This window comes from Anabas testudineus, chromosome 3, assembly GCF_900324465.2.
Source record: "Anabas testudineus chromosome 3, fAnaTes1.2, whole genome shotgun sequence".
In the NCBI taxonomy this organism is placed as follows: Eukaryota; Metazoa; Chordata; class Actinopteri; order Anabantiformes; family Anabantidae; genus Anabas; species Anabas testudineus.
Genome location: NC_046612.1, coordinates 24,227,565 through 24,242,953, shown reverse-complemented (window position 1 = coordinate 24,242,953; position 15,389 = coordinate 24,227,565). Strand labels below are relative to the sequence as shown.

The 15,389-nt window shown below is 37.9% G+C and overlaps 1 protein-coding gene across 1 annotated transcript in view; it reads right to left on the bottom strand.

Moving 5' to 3' along the window:
• si:ch211-186j3.6 (neural-cadherin) overlaps positions 1-15,389 on the bottom strand; it is a 263,441-nt gene that overhangs the window by 161,139 nt on the left and 86,913 nt on the right. Inside the window, exon 6 of the mRNA XM_026378538.1 lies at positions 10,058-10,307. Coding sequence (XP_026234323.1) covers positions 10,058-10,307 — 250 coding nt within the window. The remainder of the gene's footprint in view (positions 1-10,057; positions 10,308-15,389) is intronic.

Genomic DNA, 15,389 nt, shown 5'->3' with positions numbered 1-15,389 from the left:
GTCTCACACATACAACTGTGAACCACCGATGTACTTGAGAGTAAAACTTTTCTTGAAAGGCTGGCCTTTGTACCTTGTTGACATGGAGGTCTACATGCTTCATTCTTGAGACACATTTCAGCTGCCCTTTTGGAACCTGGATCATTAGTGTGTTCACATTAAGACAGAGATTCTGAATGGAGTACCCCTTAACACTTTAATAATAAACATTTAATAATGTTTATTTATTGATATGAGTTTATAAGTTGCCACTTTAATGAAAAATGGGTAATAATGATGAATAAAATGCTGCAAATCTAAAGTACTTTGATAATAAAGTGTGTATTACATATTGCATTCAGCATGTTTCTCAGTTGAGTTTTCTCTTGGTTAAAACATTTCTTTAGAAAATAAATGCCAGTATGTAAAGAAATAGGGCTGCTTGACTAGGGCAGAAAATGCAATTTTATTTATTAAAATTCTAGTGTACTCAGAATTTATTTTGCTTACAGAACTGAAAAAAAAAATGTATTTACAAAAATACAGATACTTCCCATCCAGCTGTCAAATTATAAATAATATTGTAGTTACCTTCAGCTTTCAATAGGGAACTGACTTTACTAGAAAGTCATTCTCACAACCCTGTCAAAATATAATTTTTGTTCAAAAAAAGTGCAATTGCAATTATGTTTTGTTGGGAAAGTAATAATTGAATGGATTATGTTTTGATGTATCATCGTTTTTGAATGCTACATGATCATTAAAGTAAACAGACAGAGGGAGGTCACTGGGTTAGATGTCCAAAGTGGCACACTAATGATCTGGGGTGGATTCCTGACTCTGGTTACGTTTAGGTAAAAAATGGGGGTCTACTTGTCATTCAAACCAAGCGGGTGTTATTTGTACATTTCCAGTGGTGACGTAACTTCACCTGTGTTAGTTACGTTAATATGTAAGCATATATTGTATTAGAGAAGCTGTTTGGGTGCACCACTTAATTCTGGTTATGATTATGTCTGTTGAAATTTTAAAAAGGCCAGAACAGTGGTCACTAATGTTACTTTTATGACTTGATAAAATGAAATTTACAGATTAAAAGGTTCCTTTTTCATTGCATTTACAGTACAGACACTAGTGCCAGATAAAATAAATGTCAGCACAGACCCCCACCCTTATCTTACTAACTCCATGTGCCAATAATGGCTTTGTCTTGAGCTATGCTAGTACACATACAGCTACAGCTTTTCTAAGGAGTCTGATGTCAAGCACTGCTTGTTTTTTTCTTTGTTTTCTTGCAAGAACAAATGTTGTGACCTTTTTGGACCCTTGCCAGTTTGCACCTCTGCATTTCATTGTTTTGCACATACCAGTGTTGTGTATGTGCACCTTCAAAATGCAGGTCTAGCCACTCTGACAGTCTGACATAAACTTGCATTAATCTGTCGCTCTGCCCTAGCACCAAGGCCTGTTCGTTTTCGCCGAAAACTAGAAACTCTCATTAGGGCTCGACATTGTTATCAAGCTCTGCCACTGCAACCCTTGTGCATTCCTTGTTGGACTAGTTCTTTCTGGGAAGATCAGTGATGTGCCGCTCGTTTGCCCTGTGTGTGAGTGCTGTTGAAGCATTTGAGTAATTTCAGCTCACATACTGCAAGCTGCGCACTTCCCTGCAGATCAATACGCAAGTCAGGCCAGGAGAGCTGCTGTACTGTGTTGCTTTATTATGTAGTTTCTCTAAGGGTACATAGGGCACATTGATCAAACAGCTTCCACTTCTGGTCTAAGGAAGCTATTTGAAAGATCATTAGATAATTGCTTGTATTTATCTCACCTGAAAACTGGGAGGAAGTAAGACCTTCTTGTGCATTTCTGCCTGCAATTTTATGGCAAAATTGCAACTGCTCTTTGTGCAGTTGAATTTATGCATGGCTCCTTCACAGAAGCTACTAAGCTTTTTTGTCCTACCTCCTCAAATACTTGTGTATTGCAGACAGAGTAAGCAATATAGATTCAAATAGAGTCGGCTGACAATTAGGATTATGATTACGAGCAGCCTGGACCAGCCTGCCCAGGTGTAGATCTATTCGGAAGTCGATTTTGTGAAAACTACAGTCTTTGGAAAAACAAGATAATTACGCAGTTATTGAAACAACACATAATTAATCAAACAATTAAACAATTTTCATATTTGATTGCTGATTGCTAATTGATTGCTCCCGTGTAAGTTGAAAAACATTGACTTTCAGATTGTTGGTTAGAGAAAACAAGCTATTTGAAGGCAGCATCTTGGGACCTGAGAAGTTGTGTAGAGCAGGGGTCACCACATTTTTCCAAGGGGAACAAATTCTTAGACCGGTGCATAAAGGGCCAATTCCTAATTAACACATTAAAACATTCCACATAAACTCTGTGCTCCACTAATAGCTTAAATACAGACAAGTAGACAAATATAGCCAAGACTATTGGCATATGTGAAATCCAGAGTACTACAGTAAGTGCATTAATCTGAAAAAAGAAAAAAATCAGAAAGAGAAAAGAATAGGACATACATTGCGTCCACAATAAAATTGCAGCATTGAACAGTTGCAGTGCACTGGCGTGGACAGTCCAAGTGCACACAAATCCTTGGGCTGCACACATGACAAATACCGTTTAGGACACAGTCTTAAAAGACACATTCACACATTCATGTTTTGTTTTCTGCACAGCACAAAAAGTAGATCAATATGTACACTGACCATATATTACTGTATATCGTAAGTACACATTCAGGAGATCATGCTCCACTGACATTTTTCAAGAGGCATTTTAAGGTTAAGCCTACATGACACTTAAATAAACTGACTTCAACAAATACCTCCAAGCAGGTGCTTGAAGCATTTCCTGCACGAAAGACAGACTGTGTGTGTGTCTCAGGGAGGCAGTGGGGAGAGATGAGGATGTATCCCTGAGAATAAACAAAAAAAGTCAAGCTCTGCCACAACTTCAATTTGGCCAAATCAATGCTGCAGTCAGTTGAAAACCACCTCAGACTTACACCACCACACACTAATCACTTTTAACCTTACACCTCGTTTTAGTTTGTTTTCATTCTGTTGATCTTGGGAGAAAAACAGATGCATCCCTCAGGCCCAGGCCTGATGTCAGTTGTGAAAATTAATTACTGAATTTAATTATTGAGTTCATTTAGTTTATCCAGATGAGGCGTAGATGGAGAATAGCGGAAAAAGAGGCTAATGGTGTGTACTTGTGCATGTGTGTGTTGAATAGTTGTTAGCGAAGACCATCAGCTGATCTGCACTGCTGCTTCCTGATGGTCTTACTTTTTTTGGCTCAAATGTCTTATGCCTGTCATATTAATAAGTATTTACCACTGTAAGTGTCCATTTGCTTGTTGAATTGATACGTTTGTTCACAGGACACACTTGGTGCCATAATTCTGTAACTTTTTTTTGAGCTAACACTGTGAGAACTGGCAGTAGGCCTTCCCACTCCCCATATTTTTGTAGAGACAAGAGTTACCTCAGCAGTAGAGGAAGGACCCACTATGGTTTCTGGCTGCCTGATGTCTTTAATACGCTCTGCTGGATTTAGTGTCTCTCTCTGATCATCAGTGATGGATAATAAGAGCAATACAATTTATTTATCTAGTGCAATGAGGGCAGACTTTCACTTTCATTTTAGCATGTGTGTATGTGGTTGATAAAGTTTAGGAGGGGAGAAAGTAGTTATAGATAAATAGATTTTTACCTATTACCAGGTAAGTTGAGTTGACTATGCAGCAGCACAGTTGTGTGAAATGTCAAAGGGATCAAGATTTGTCACCTTTTTCCTGCCTTTCAGCACTTTGTAACAGTTTTAATCAGGAGTTAAAGTAGGCCAGTAAAGTCTAGTATTGCGTACTACTAAATGATTCAGTGGCAGTACACAGTTCTGGAAAAAGTGTAGAGCAGCTGCCCCTCGAGCATGCACACATTTCTCCTAACCCAGCTATACAAGTGGACTGGCCAGTTTACACCAGTTCCTCGTGCTCCACAGTAACCCTGGATGGTTTTGGTTTGGTTTATCTGACACTGGTAAAACATTTTTGATATAGTTAGATGTATGTATGCTGTGAAAAAGTATTATTTTTGACACTGCCACCAGTGACCCTGTAACTGACAATCCAATGGATCCACATTCAGTAGCTGACTAACGTTAGCTAATTACCACTCACCTCTGATTTGAGCACAAAGGATATCCTGTCCTTCACCTCCCCAAATGGCCGTATTACTGATACATGCACATTGAATATATATATAGCTGCATGCACTTTTGTAGGCTTTCATCCTGGCAGCACTGTAAGCGGGGGGATTCATATGAAGACACGCCGAGGCAATGTGGAGCTCTGAGGGTGACTTAGTTGTTTTTTAAAAAGAAATCTGGATGTTGTACTACAAGATATGTCTCGTGATAAAGTATTCATACAGTATGTACACTTCACTTGTCATTTTAAGACTTTTGCCTCATCATTCAAACTGAAAAGTAAAGTGTAAAGTTTTCTCTTATTCTTCTCCTATGTGAACTGATGGTAATTAAACAGTATAGAATTATTATGTACCGAAGCACTACTTGTGTGTGTTCCCATGATAACTGAGTGGGAAGAGTTTATTGTTTAACCTGTGTGAACCTCTGTTTTGAAGTCAGCATGACCTTAACTGAAAGGGACTATTATCCTTGCTCTAGGGAGACCGTGTTATTGTTCTTATTAACTTAACACAGGGAATCAAAAAAACAGGGAATGAGAAATACTAATCTGATTTGGAGGTAAACGTCTCCCAGAACAATAACAGCTGATGCCTGTGCAGGAGTTATAAAGAGATGGCACCAAATAGAGACATCAATAAATCAAAACAGAGATTTGAAAAAATGAACGATACAGGGATTATGTTTGTTTCATCTTAAGGATAAACATCAATCACATCGTGCACATCTTTTTTTCTTGTCCTTCACTAACTCCCTTGACCTTTCCTTAGAGATTCACATTGTCATCTACTACATACAACAATCGCCCGCTACATTAAATCCACCTGGTGGCTCTAATGTTGTGGTAGACAGGGGTCAGCATAGGGAAAAACATTTTCTGCTGGCCATTATCGACAGTTTTCAGAAAAGTGAATTGCAACTGACTGCATTTATGACTGTGTAGCCCCAGACCAGTCAGACTGACCCCTGCCCACCAGGTGGATTTAATGTTGCAGCTAATCAGTGTATGACATTTTGGAGCAAAACAGAAGCAGTCATAGCTTTGAAAATGTACTGTATCCAGGCACAACAGACCATGGATGTATTATGAGTACTGGATCAGAACATGTCCATTTATTAATTCCCCTTTTTATAGCTGGTCCTTTTGCGATGATTCTTTATAAGAACATGCTTTTTGTGCTAGTGTGCATCACATGATTGATGTCAAAGTTGCAATGCTAAAATGTCCCCCAGCACTGATCCTGAGGACTTCAAGTTTAGATGATATATAAAGTGCCTTTTTGTCTTTCCACAAGCAAATTCTACAAGATCATGCATTGATCTTTTAAAGAACATTTAACACTATTAGAGCTTAGGGTAACACTGGGTACAGATACAATACATATAACTCTGTACCGGATTTGGGGAAGTCTATCTAATAATAATAAGATAAAACCGTTGTAAATGTAAATGTTAAATGTAACCTGTGCATTTTCAAGGTATTATGCTATCTACAATATAGTGACAGAACAGCTGAGCAAGGTATGGACTCTATTGTGTAATGTACAGTAAGGACAGTGTTTTTTTGTTTTTTTTTTCATAGGCCATATTAGCTTTTTTATATGATTACATGGGATGAGTAGTCATAATTATCATATTATCTTATTTGCAGCACTTGAATACATAAATCTTTTTATCTTTTATTATGTTTCACGATTTTAGCCAACTTAGGGATTAAAGTTTCCTGACATTCATTCTCTACATTTACAACTAGGCTCAAAACTTACCTTTTTTATAAATCTTATAGTTAGAGATGATCAAGTGACCATCTCTTAGTTATACTGCTATAGATTAGCCTGCCGAGGGACCTCTACTGAGCTCCTCTCCTCCTTCCTCTCCTCTATCCTTTCAAATGCTACCATTGCATGTCATTAATTTTGTCTTATCTCAGTTGTGTGTAGTTGTGTGTTGTCTCCCTCTCTCTGTTCTCCTCTGCAGGTATCCTTGGGCTTGGAGCTCTATATCTCCAGTGTGCAGTTACTAGCCCCACCAACCTGTCCAGTGTTTTTGTTGCTTTTGTTGTTGTTTTTTGTTGCCTGCTGTTCTTTTCTGTCTCCTCTTTCCACTCACCTCAACCGGTCGAGGCAGATGGCCGCCCACCATGAGTCCGGTTCTGCTGGAGGTTTCTTCTTTTAAAGGGAGTTTTTCCTCTCCACTGTTGCCAAGTGCTGCTCAAGTGGGGTTGTTGGGTTTTCTATATAATTCTGTATACAGTTATATTTTGTAAGGTCTTAAACCTTAAACACTGTAAAGTACTTTGAGATGACTTCTGTTGTGGTTTGGTGCTGTACAAATAAAATTGAATTTAAAAAAGAAAGTTAGAAGCTGATGATTGACTAAAAGTAAGAAGCCTGCTTTTGTTCCTTGAAATTATTTTTTTTTTGTTTTAAAAAAAAGAAAACAGTAAATCTACCACCATTTCCACTTTAAACTGCATAAATTCAGAGCAAGATTGGAAATACAAGCATGGCAACACTTGCTTAAAATCAATTCCACCTGTTGTATCAGTCTGTGTATTTCAATGTGGGAGTACCACCATACATATTTACCAGTTTAAATTAATTTTTAGCATTTTGGTTTTACAATAGACATTTCAAATCACTAGTCACATGTACAAAGCAAAATACAGACATGAAAAGCGACACACACACATGTAAGGTGTATTGTCACTGAATAGTGCAAGCCTCCTAGGGTGGTTTCCGTGGCAACAGGCAGGTGATGGTAGGTACAGTAATAGGGTCCTGATGGCAAAGTGACAGCACATAGATGAAAGGCAGCCATTCTGTCACTCCCCAGGAGAGCCATGCAGTGAAGAGGTAGATCTAAGAGGTAGAGTGTAGAACTCATGGAAACAAAACGAATTCCTTCCTTCCCGTTTCTGTCTCTGGCGTTGATAGTCAAGAAACAGCAGCGCCACGCCCAGTAAGCAATGAGACTAACTTCAAAATAACACTGTTAAGTATATATATATATATATTTTTTTTGGTGGGTTTGCAGCCTGGAGTCTCTTTGAACTCTGAACGCAGACTCACACTCATCCTCACACATGGATACTCATTATTACACGCTTCCAACTCCAAGAATCCATACAAATAGGCCAGATTTCTTACCTGGATAATGATATATTTAATGACCTGTCTCTCCCTCTCTTTTTTGTCCATTGCAGGCATTGACGGAGCACATACATGTACACAGTCTTACTCAAATACACACAAACACAAAGGAAATAACAAAATAGTCATATTTTTTCTTGTAAATCTTTGTAAATGTTATTTTACCAAAGTGTCCCTGCTGTGTCTGTTTCCTACAAGACATTATACTATAGATCTGTTTGCTCAGTTCCATCATCATGCAAACGTGTTATTCTACAGTAAATCAGCACAGCACACATATATACACGCACACATGCACTATCACCCCACCTAAACAACATAAACACATGCATATCAGATGCATGACGCATGAATGCACTTTATAACTACATCGCTCTAACAAACCACTTTGGTGGGACCTTCTCCATTACTGAGTGCGGGCACATACACAGGAGCAAACACACAGAGCGTGGGCTGAGGGCCTCTTGAGGGTGCTGGTGGGCATGGCTGATTGACCCTGCTGCACCAATCTGCCCAGCTCTCTGCCAGAAAATCAACCAATTAAAAGATGCAGGCACTGGGGCAAAAAAGCACTGGAACTGTGGGTAACAGCAGCTGCGATGTTGAATTGGGAAGCAGCTGTGAGGAGTTGACCTGACAAGGCACAACAGTCAAGCTCTTTCTTTATCTCTCTCTGTCTTTCCCTGTCACATCATTCTCATTGTCAAGCTGTAAAATACCTTAGGTTGATTGTATTTGATGCGCTTAATATGCTGTACATGCTTTACACATAAATAGACACGAACTTGCACGTATAAATGACACACGATAAAACAACACCGACTTTTGTCGCAGAGACAGATGACCTTCTATAATATAATGAGGATATGAAACTGAATGAATTGAATGTATTGAACTTAAAACTTTGTAAAGCATCAGTACTTACAGATACAGTAAAGGAAGGAATTTGTATCTTTTTTTTTTTCAACACAACATGCACCAACGTGTCGTACACACACAGCATATTGATTTACAAAAGCATATAGACGTTGCACCATGTCTTTTTCATAACTGAGTTAATTTCAGATGACTATTTTTCCCTATTATTTACTCTCTAAAAGAGTTTGTGCCCTGGATCAATTACAAAAAAAGGTACTATTCGTTGTAATGGCTCAACAGTATGTTGCCGGAAACTCTACAGACTACATGTGTTTCAGAAATATTATTAAAATTAGCAAGCAAGTGCTTTGCAATGAGCAACATTTTGTAAAAAAAACACTACACACAGTAAACAATTGTGAAAAGTTTTCAACTAGAAATTAGCACAACGTGCCAATGGAACACAGTACTTATGTTTGCTGATGATGACCTCTCTAGATGACCTAGAATTTTTTATTTCCAGCTACAACAATCATTTACAACATTACCAATGTCTACACTGTAGAGATTGTAGGCACTATGATAAGGGTGTTATCATAGACAGAGTAAAGAACCACATCCAAAAGTATCTAATCTTCAGTTCCTTCTTTTAACCTCTTTAAATGTACAACATACATGTGTTATCCTATTAATTGTAGAGTCATTTTATTAATTTAGTATTTACGATGTCTGTGTTACAGTCATAAATCAAAGGGGTTAAGGAACACAATTTAATAATCATAATTAGAAGCACTTGAGAGACTCTGAGAAAGTATTTTTTGGAAACCTGCCTCAAATAATTATTTTATATCAGTCAATTATTTTTAAAGTGTAATCATCAAATTTGAAATGTCATTGCCAGACAAAGCCAACAACTTTACCGAATTTTAAAAGTCACTTCAAAACCCAGAGATATTTATATTCAATATTCAATTAACAGTCAAGACAGAAAATCAGCGAATCCTCACAGAGGACAGAACAGCATTTGTGTTTCAAATCAAACAATTCTTTCATTGTCCGAACTTTCCTTAGATAAACCACTTTATTCACGATACATCATTTCAGCAGTAAATCAAGGACCGTTGCCATAAGATAGCTGACACAGATTTCTCGATATCAGAATGTGCTGGTCTCCTCTACCACAGAGCTTGTTGGAAAAAAAGGAGACAAGGACAAACTGAAAAGCTCAACAACTACAATATGTGCTTGTTTGCTCAGACTACATTGGAAAATCCAGCTGTATGCAGCAGGTCAAAAGTCTGGATGTTATGTGAGCACCTGGCCTGTCTGTGAACTAACATATTGCCTACCTTAACTTTAAGATCTATTCCCAAATCATCCTCTTGCCCCTACCATTTAAATCTAACCCCTGCGTGTAGGTGTAATGGTGTCCTGGTTGTATTTGGAATCAAAGGGTAGGGCAAAGAGGTGGGTCTACATGGACTCGAATGAAAGTTAGACTTGAAAACAAGGATAATGAGAAATTACCCAGAATACCTGAAGATTTGTCAAAATGTACAAGAGGCTCATAGATGTAAATACTTTTGATTGTCTTGTAAACATTTTAAGTATTGGATGTTTGTAGTATACACCTCTACATTGATACTTGTTTATTTTACCATAACAAAAGTAGAAATCACCATTGTAATTGTTACCCCCAGTAACTCTGTTTTTAGGGGCAAATTATAACATGCTAGGGGTAAAATGAAAACATAAGGGGGGAAAACATAAGAAATAGGATAAGAATAGCTGGATGAGAGACAAGAATTTAGAAGTTAGCTTACATATGTTGGGAAAACTCAGGTGCCTCGTCGTTGACGTTGGCCATCCGAATCCGTACTGTAGCTGTGCCGGTGCGAGGGACCTCTCCTTTGTCAATTGCCATCACCACAAATTCATACAGATGGTTAGGCCTCTCATAGTCAAGAGGCCCTGCAGGAAAGATGGTCCCATGAGGGGAAATGGTGAAGTCCTGACTCAGGGTGTAATAGGTCAACTCTGCATTCTCCTCTGAGTCGCAGTCGTTGGCAGAAACTAGGGGTTGAAGCAGATAGAGAATAGAAAGTGAGAAGTTAGAGGGACTGAATAAAGGAAACTCATAGTGAATGAGAAAATCATGCTTGATATGTATACTGATATGGACTGGGTAATGTGTAAGGACCAAAAGGATGCTACATCGTGTGATAGAAATTAGCAGCCTACAGAGGGCTATCCTAATACAAAACTAGTATAAATAAACCGTCAGAAAAGATTAGGAGAGAAAAAATGTTAGAAGCCTCCACCTGTAAAACCATTCATGTTTTGGGGGTTGTCTCATTGTTGCCCCTCTAGTTCACCTGTTGTTAATTTCATTAACACCAAAGCAGCTGAAACTGTTTAACAACCCCCTCTGCTACTTAACTGCGACCAGATTAATATCCCAGATGTTAAATGGACTTGATGCTAAACTCTGATTCAGATACTGCACTGCTAAAAAAAAATGAAGGAACAGCAATATATATATATATATGTTTTCATGCTATGTGGCCAAAGTGATAAAAGAAAGCAATGCGTCCACTCACTTAAATGTTTAGCTCTATAACAAAAGGAGAGAAAGTGTTATTTGCACAGCATGCATTGAAAGGACCATCATTTTGCAACATCTCTGTTTCTACATCACACACTGGGAATCCACGCTTGCTCTGCCACAAATTGATTGCCTTGCTAAAACTGAAAAGACCACCAGGGATTTGAATAAGCATATTTTCCGCTAACAAGAACACTTTACCATCAAACTCTCAATTCTCCAATTCACCTTACATTGCATTTGGCTCATGTGCCCATACAAAAATAAACAAACAAACAAACAAACAAACGCACACACACACTTACACATACACACACACACACACACACACACACACACACACACACACACCTAACATCACTGTTCAACATAAACATAACTATGTTATTCTGTTATTACTGTTATTTAGATTTATGTCGACTTTTTAAGCTGGATAAAGTGAATGTACCCGTGCTTTCCCTGCACTACAGTCCAGGACCTGGATGGACATCCTGAATTGTTCATGAATTCCAGCTGAAAAGCAGCTATGTTGCCAACACAACCTCAATTAGTCGAACATGCAGTACTATTGTGTGCTCACAGACCAATCTCCAGCATTGGCCGGACACATGCCATATACCATATGAATCGATATTTAATTTACTAAGTACAGATTTGTACTTTGGAGCACTGCTTGAGCATTTATTTATCAGTAGGTCCTCCCTATAATGTGGAATCAGTGTTGTGGTGCTGGATTCACTGTATGGGAGACACAGAATATTTCTGGCTGCAGCTCCTATGTCTTTCTGGCATGTAATGATATCATACTGAATACAGTATGTAAACTGCAGGTACTTCAGATCTCTATGGAAAGCAAGATAATTGGCTTCTTGGTACTCTGCTTTTTTTCCCCAGCTTGGCAAAGTATACATTTGTCCACTCTCATGATCGTACTGATTATGGGATTACTACAACATCATTTAGCAAAACGATACTGGATGCCTGTTTATCCATGCTCATTTAATTTAATACTGTGCCTTTCATCGTGCGTAGTCAACTGAAATGGTATAAAATCATGTTTTTATTTCAGGAGGTTGAGTTTTAGATGCACTAAGAATTCAATTGAGTCTTTTCTGTTAATTGTAATATGCATTCTGGCATTTTGTTAGGAGAATTTTTGAAACTCAGTGTTTGGCAAAGGTGCATCCTGTGAGCCATTTCCCATTGCATTAATTTTAAATGCTAACTGCCTATGTTTGAATTGGAAAACAGAAAATTCTGGAAAGGATCTGGCATGACAGTTTCAGATATCATGATGCAGATGTTATACATATCACAGGTGCAGTGTGTTTTAATATTGAGTACTCGTCATATACTGCAGATTCTACCCACTCAAATGTGCACATACATACATGTACGCATCATGAGTGGGCACACTTACACACACAAACACACAGCAGCACAGCAGGAGTAACTTCTCACCTCCCTTGGTGCACCTGGTGATGGCAGCAAGCTGAGCCTGCTGTGCCTCCTACAAAATCCACCTCCCCCCCTCATTCACTCATTTACTTACTAGCATGTATTGGCTTTTCATGGTTAATTGTGGTGTTCCAATGACAATATATATACATATATATATATATATATATATATATATATATATATATATATATATATAGTGCAAAATGTATTGAATTAACTCTAGTTAAAGGATAACTTTAGGTGAGAGTGCTGTTCTTTACCTCTGCAGAACCACTTCTTTTGTCACATTAATGGCATGATCTAGGGATGGCAAAGTTGGTCCACATATATATATATATGATGGCAAAGTTGGCCTATTAGCATGCAGATAATAGCATTGAGCTGAGAGTGCCACTGTGACTAAGAACAGCCTCAAAGTGAAAAATGTCTAATTAAATAGTAAATTATTTAATTATATAGCAAATTATATTCTATAACATCTTTCTCAAGGGTAGACATAAGTGTTTCACAAAAAAAAAAGAATCAAAAGTGAAAGTAACATACATTGAATGTAGGCACAAAGCAATAAAGACATAAAGTAACAGAACATACTAATGTGACAAGCTAAACAAAAACAAGTCAGTGGGGCTGCACAGTACAAAATCTGGATAAAAACAGAATGCAACAATTTTCAAATTTGTAAACTAGTACAAAAGCAGCATATCAAATATTGAAACGAAGACAGTTTCAACCAATCAAAGAATAGATAAGTTAGGCATTGAAAAAAATTAGAAACAAATGGTAGAACATTTCAAATTTCCCATTTCACAACTATTTAGAATTAGGTTAAGTGGCAACAGGTTAGTATTGTAGCTGAGTATAAAACCAGTATGTCAAAGAAGAGACTGTGGGAGATAGCTGAAGAGTATTTTATGTTCAATTTCACGTGAAATTGCCAGGAATTTGCTGATTTCTTCATCTGCAGTACATAATATCATGAAAAGATGCATAGATAGGTCAATATGCAAGGGACAAGGCTGAAAACCAAGAATCACCAAGAATGAATGATTCTGATCTTGAAGCCCTCAGGCAGAGCTGTATTAAAGGCAGACGTGATTCTTAAGTGGAAATCACTGCATGAGCTCAAGGAAACCTCTGAAAATCACTGTCAAGTATACTTGAATGTATACTAAGTATACAGGTTTTGGAGCAACATATGCTACCACCCAGACAGCTAGTTGTATATACCAATCTACATGTTCATCTACACTCGAAAACAAACAAAACGTAGATTAGAACCACCCCTAGTCTGGTTGACAGATAGGCATTCAATGCTTGAGGCTCTCAGCCAACATACAATCGTCAACTATATCAAAAGCAACACTGAGATACTGCAACACAGAACATTCTCCTGCACCACTGTGCATGACTTCCTCAATGAATCTGAGAAGAGCTGTTCCTGTTAAGTGCAACTGAAGAGAACTAGACTGAAGTTTGTCAGGAATGCTGTGTTCATCCAAGACAACTGCTTAGCAACCAGTCTTTTTAAGATCTATAAAAAGTAACTTAAACATAGGCCTGTAGTTATGGTGAAAGCAGGGATCAAGACTTATTTTTTGCAAGTGGTTGAACAGCAGCTTGTTTGAAATAGGTTGCAACATGGCCAGATGTCAATGAGTTATTGATTATAGCTAACATTCAAGAGCCGCAGGTGTAGTTGTAGAGACCTTGTCAAAACATACTTCAGTGTAGCCAGGTGCATCTTTAGGAACCTCACATGAGCAGTCTTTATGCATCTGCTCTGCAGTAACCCTTTATGTAGTCTTTACTATGTCCACCTGCTGTACAAATGTAGGCACCAACAACAGCATGTAATGTTAATTCAACAACTTGGACAATATAGTTTGTTAAAGTATTTTAATATTCAGTTATCTACTGTATTTGTTCTTGTACATCACCATCTATGCATCTGAATTCTAATCTCCTACTCATGTCATACCATCTTCTGCTTGTTTGTGCTTTATGCACGGGTGCACTTTAGCAGTGAAAAATCAAATCAAAGGCCCAACTTACTGCATAGTCAAGACATCTTCACAGTAAAATGTTATCTCCATCTCAGAACCAGTTTACCAATTACCAGCAACATGCTGCTTTTTTCTTTTTCTTTTATAACTATATAGTCAATGCTGCATTTGGCAGATAGTCCATTTACCAGTTTAAAACTTGTGTAGTTCTACTGTTGATCAGTTGCTTTGTTAGAATTGCTCATTAGATGGCTGGAATGGCATAATTGCATGCAACTCTTGATGTAGTTTTCATTATTTTGTGCCCCATAACTTGTTCTGAGCCTGTTGAACAGTGTCTGTTAATGGTTTTGGATGGCACTGATTTTTTGAGTATGTTGCTCAAAAAAATAAGGACTCGATCCAATAACCCAAGGATTCATAGACAGCTGATCTACTGCCACCTCATTATAAAAAGACAAATTACAAATCAAAGTTTAAATTTAAATCACAGGCTTATCCAAGTTATGTGTATTTTCATCAAGTCACAATGTGACTGAGAAGTATGTATGTTCCCCAATGTCTGTATACACTCCTGATTCATTACACACAGTACAAGTCCAAGGCAACAAAATGCAGTTTAGCATCTAACAGAAGTGCAATAAGCAGGAATGTGTAAGGTAGGCACTATTATGGACATCTTGTTAGATCTTAGTGCTGCATTCGACACTATAGATCACAACATTTTATTACACAGACTGGAACATGTCATTGGAATCAAAGGAACAGCACTAGAGTGGTTTAAATCGTATCTATCGGATAGATTTCAGTTTGTACACGTTAATGATGAGTCTTCCATGCACAGCAAAGTCAGCTATGGAGTTCCACAGGGATCTGTGCTTGGACCGATTCTTTTCACTTTATATATGTCCCCTTTAGGCAATATTATTAGGAAACACTCTATAAATTTCCATTGTTGTGCAGATGATACCCAGCTATATTTATCTATGAAACCAGGAGAAACTAATCAATTAGTCAAACTTCAGGAATGCTTAAAAGACATAAAGGCCTGGATGACCTCCAATTTCCTTCTCCTAAATCCAGACA